This window comes from Sinocyclocheilus rhinocerous, unplaced genomic scaffold (assembly GCF_001515625.1).
Source record: "Sinocyclocheilus rhinocerous isolate Xijiao unplaced genomic scaffold, SAMN03320098_v1.1 scaffold927, whole genome shotgun sequence".
NCBI classification, from domain to species: Eukaryota; Metazoa; Chordata; class Actinopteri; order Cypriniformes; family Cyprinidae; genus Sinocyclocheilus; species Sinocyclocheilus rhinocerous.
Genome location: NW_015649229.1, coordinates 251,404 through 255,231, shown reverse-complemented (window position 1 = coordinate 255,231; position 3,828 = coordinate 251,404). Strand labels below are relative to the sequence as shown.

The 3,828-nt window shown below is 30.9% G+C and overlaps 1 protein-coding gene across 1 annotated transcript in view; it reads right to left on the bottom strand.

Annotated features, from left to right (window-relative positions):
* Positions 1–3,380, bottom strand: part of LOC107710412 (visinin-like protein 1) — a 5,114-nt gene extending 1,734 nt beyond the window's left edge. Inside the window, exon 1 of the mRNA XM_016515181.1 lies at positions 3,215–3,380. Within this exon, the coding sequence (XP_016370667.1) occupies positions 3,215–3,376 (162 nt within the window). The 5' untranslated portion in view covers positions 3,377–3,380. The remainder of the gene's footprint in view (positions 1–3,214) is intronic.
* Positions 3,381–3,828: the final 448 nt, after the last annotated feature.

Below are 3,828 nucleotides of genomic sequence, written 5' to 3'. Positions count from 1 at the left end.
TATTAAATATATTTATTTATAATATAAATTATATAAATATAGACATGTAAATACATGTAAATGTTTTCAAAATATATACTGTATGTGTGTGTATTTATATATACATAATAAATATACACAGATCACACACATATATTATGCAAACAAAAACTTTTATTTTGTATGCGATTAATCGCGATTAATCGTTTGACACCACTAATATTATGATCATATAAATAGTTTTCCTCAATCTATTGAAAATAAAAGCACTATTTTTAGGATGAATCTTCAACCTTGTTGCTCATTCTGATATTTTAATTTATTGTATTTATTACATCATATTTATTGCTCAAATATCTAAATTACAGTGTCTCTGTTCAGATGTGTCCTAAAATAAATACAATTAAATAGTAATACATAAAATTAATAGAAAATAAATCTTTAAAACATTAGTAACCTTTTCTGTTATGAGAGCTATTAGATATTATCAAATAAATTCTCACATTTGTTGGAAATAAACATAGTAATTAAGGATGAAACTCCAACCTTGTTTGTCATTCTGACATGTTTTTATTAATTGTATTCATTATTTAATATTTATTTATTTCTCAAATATCAAAATCTCACGGTCTCTGTTCTGACGTTTTAATTTTTGGCTGAAAACGGCAAACTTCATATAACATTTCAAAGAAAATCATCTTCAAAGCATTGGAGGCATGTTATTGTGTTATGAGAACTATTAGATATGATCATATAAATAGTTTTCTTCAATCTATTGAAATTAATAAATTTTCAACCTTGTTGCTCATTCTGACATTTATTTTCATTTATTGTATTTATTTATTATCTCATATTTATTGCTCAAATATCAAAATCACATTGTATTTGTTCAGACATCCTAAATTTTGGTTGTAAAAATTGCAGAGCTTATATAAATTGGATTCACCTTTAATACAAATTGTTGACTTCAAGTTATTGGAATTAAGGCATAATAGTTTAGAATAAAAATCAAATTAATCTCCAACCTTGTTACTCATTCGGACATGTTTTTATTAATTGTATATATTATTTGTTTATTATTTTATATTTATATATTGGATTTCCCCTAAAACAAGCAGTTTTCTACAGTCTTTTGGAAATATAAGCACTTATTTAGGGTGAATCTTCAACCTTTTTACTTATGCTTATTTATTTGTTTTATTTTATTTTCATTTCTTTCATTTTATGTAATTATTTATTGCTCAAATATCAAAATCTCAAGGTGTTTTGACGTATAGACAAAATTCTGGTTGCAGATATTACAAACCTCAGATTAGGGCTGTCGCGGTGAAGGAATTTCCCTTGCGGTAATTTTGAGTGGCTCAATAGCGCGGTATGCGGTATCATCGCCATATATATATATAAAATCTGTGTGTGTATGTGTTCCGATATAACGAGGTCATATTCAGAAACCAATGAAACCGAAACCAAATAGCGTTGAAACAGGAAGTGAAGTAAACAGAAGAGAATGACAAAATAACGGTCCTCTGGACAAACTATTAGAAACTGCTGTGTTTGATTTTCTGTGGAACGTAAAGAGAAAATCTAATTATGAAGAGTCTTCAAGCAGTTATTTTATTCTCTATTTTTTTTGTGACCTCGGCTGTCAAGTTTAAAAAAAATAATAATAATTGAGTCTTGTGAAGCGCATAAGAGTCTTGAATTTAGTTTTGTTCACCAAAAATCTTCCTTTCTGCTGCAGTGCAAGATTATTAGTTCGATGACTTGAAATACTGCATATCAAATGCTGTTCAACTATGTGCTTTTCTTAGTAGACGTGATCACTGTTCTATTTAAAAATTCTTCTAAACGTCTGCCCACATACAGCGCTGGATTGACATGAACATCCGTAAATAATGATGGCGTTTTCGTTTTTTGAGTGAACCATTCCTTTAAGAGGGATTTGTGAACGCTTATTGATTTTCATGTCTGAATTTTCTACAGCAGCCACAGCAAGTTCTGTTCTTTGCTTCAGGTTCATTCCTTGGGCACTTCACAGTGGGTACAAGTACATCTAACAGCGTGTTTTCACTGAGGTTCTCACAGCGTCTCAAGTCGTTCTATGAATAAAATTTCACGGACGGCCGCTTTGACTAGTTTGTGCTTCTCTACAGTAAAATGTGTAACCCTACTGTCTCACGTTAAACATACTAGGACACTTACTTTCTTTTTTGTAGCTCTCTTTTCCTTTTCTGACCTTTTTATTAAATTCATCTACATTTTTACAAAACTTGCATGGTTATTTTTAATAATCCTCGAAGTAGAATTTAATATTTACTGGCTGCTGAGGTGTTCTGAATCATTGCCATGTGTTTTTTTTTTTTTTTCAGGCTCCAGTTTTTTTCAATGTCTTCTTTTTCCTGACCTTTTTATTAACTCTATATTTTTGCATGGTTGCATGGTTAATTTCAGTATTCCTCAAAGTAAAATTTCAAATTATTACAAATTTACTGGCTGCCAAAGTTGCAATACAATTGCTAGGGAGTTCTGAACGGTTGACAGTTTTTTCTTGTTTGTTTTTGTTTTTTTACAGGCCCCCATTTTTTTTTTTTTCTTTTGCTCCCTTCTCCTATATTTTTTTCAAAGCTTGCATGGTTGTATGGTTACTATCAATAATCCTCAAAGTAGAGATATCTATAAAGATATCTTCACTCGGCTCGGCTACCACACACACACACACACACACACACACAAAACACATATTAACACCACAATATAAACATGGTTATGTCTGTGCACAAAGAAGAAAAAATATGTATGTACAGAAAATGTACATGTGACAAAAAATAAAAAAGACAAATATGGAAAAACAATGCATTTTCAAAATCGACTAGACAGTGGCTTCCTTGAATGACTAGATGGCTAATAAGTCTGAAAAGGACAGTTTGCCCAAAAATGAACATTGTGTGATTTTACTTTCTTTGGTGGAAAAATATTTTAAGAAAATTCTCTACTTTTTTGCCTAAACAATGGAAGTCAATGGTAACCGAGATGGTATGGTTTCCAACAGTTTTTTTTTTTTTTTTTTTTTTCAACAGAAGAAAGTCAAACAGGTTTGGAACAACATGAGGGAAAATGATGACAGAAAATTCATTTTTGGGTGAACTATCCCTTTAAAACTTAGTAAAAGCCCCAAGTAGGGGGTAATAGTGGTAATAGTGAGCTTTGAATTGCGTTAAAACCCATAGATTCTCACCTTAACATAGAGCTGCTGGAACTCATCCAGGTTTAGTCGACCGCTGGGACAGTCTTTCAGGAAGCCCTTGTACCATTGCTTGAGCTCATGTTCATTAAACTCCGTGTTCTTCACAAGGTCCTCCATTACCTCAGGGGTCAGTTTGCTGTTCTGTTTTCCCATGATTACTACATGAGAAAGAAAAACAGAAATAATATGATATTATGGATAAATAAATAAATAATATGGTTATAGAATGTTCTCCCAGGTATCTAATAAGAGATGCGGGTGTAGATTTAAACTGTTAATGGATACGGCATCTCTACAGTTATTTTCTGACAGCTGCTCCTCACCTGAAATGAGAATCTGAGTTGAATTTTAATCCATTTATAGACACTGATATCAATATAGAGCAACAACATAAACTGTCACAAAGGAATCTTTTTTTTTTCACACGTTTTAAAAGCTAGTGCTGATAATCTGTATGAGCTTTAGCCATTAAAAACAGTGTATTGGTAGGAGGTTGGCAGATATATACATAATACAATTCAACAATAGCAAATAATATGTACACTGTAAAACATATATATATATATATATTTTTTTTTTTTTCTTTTTCCAAAAGTTGTAAATAA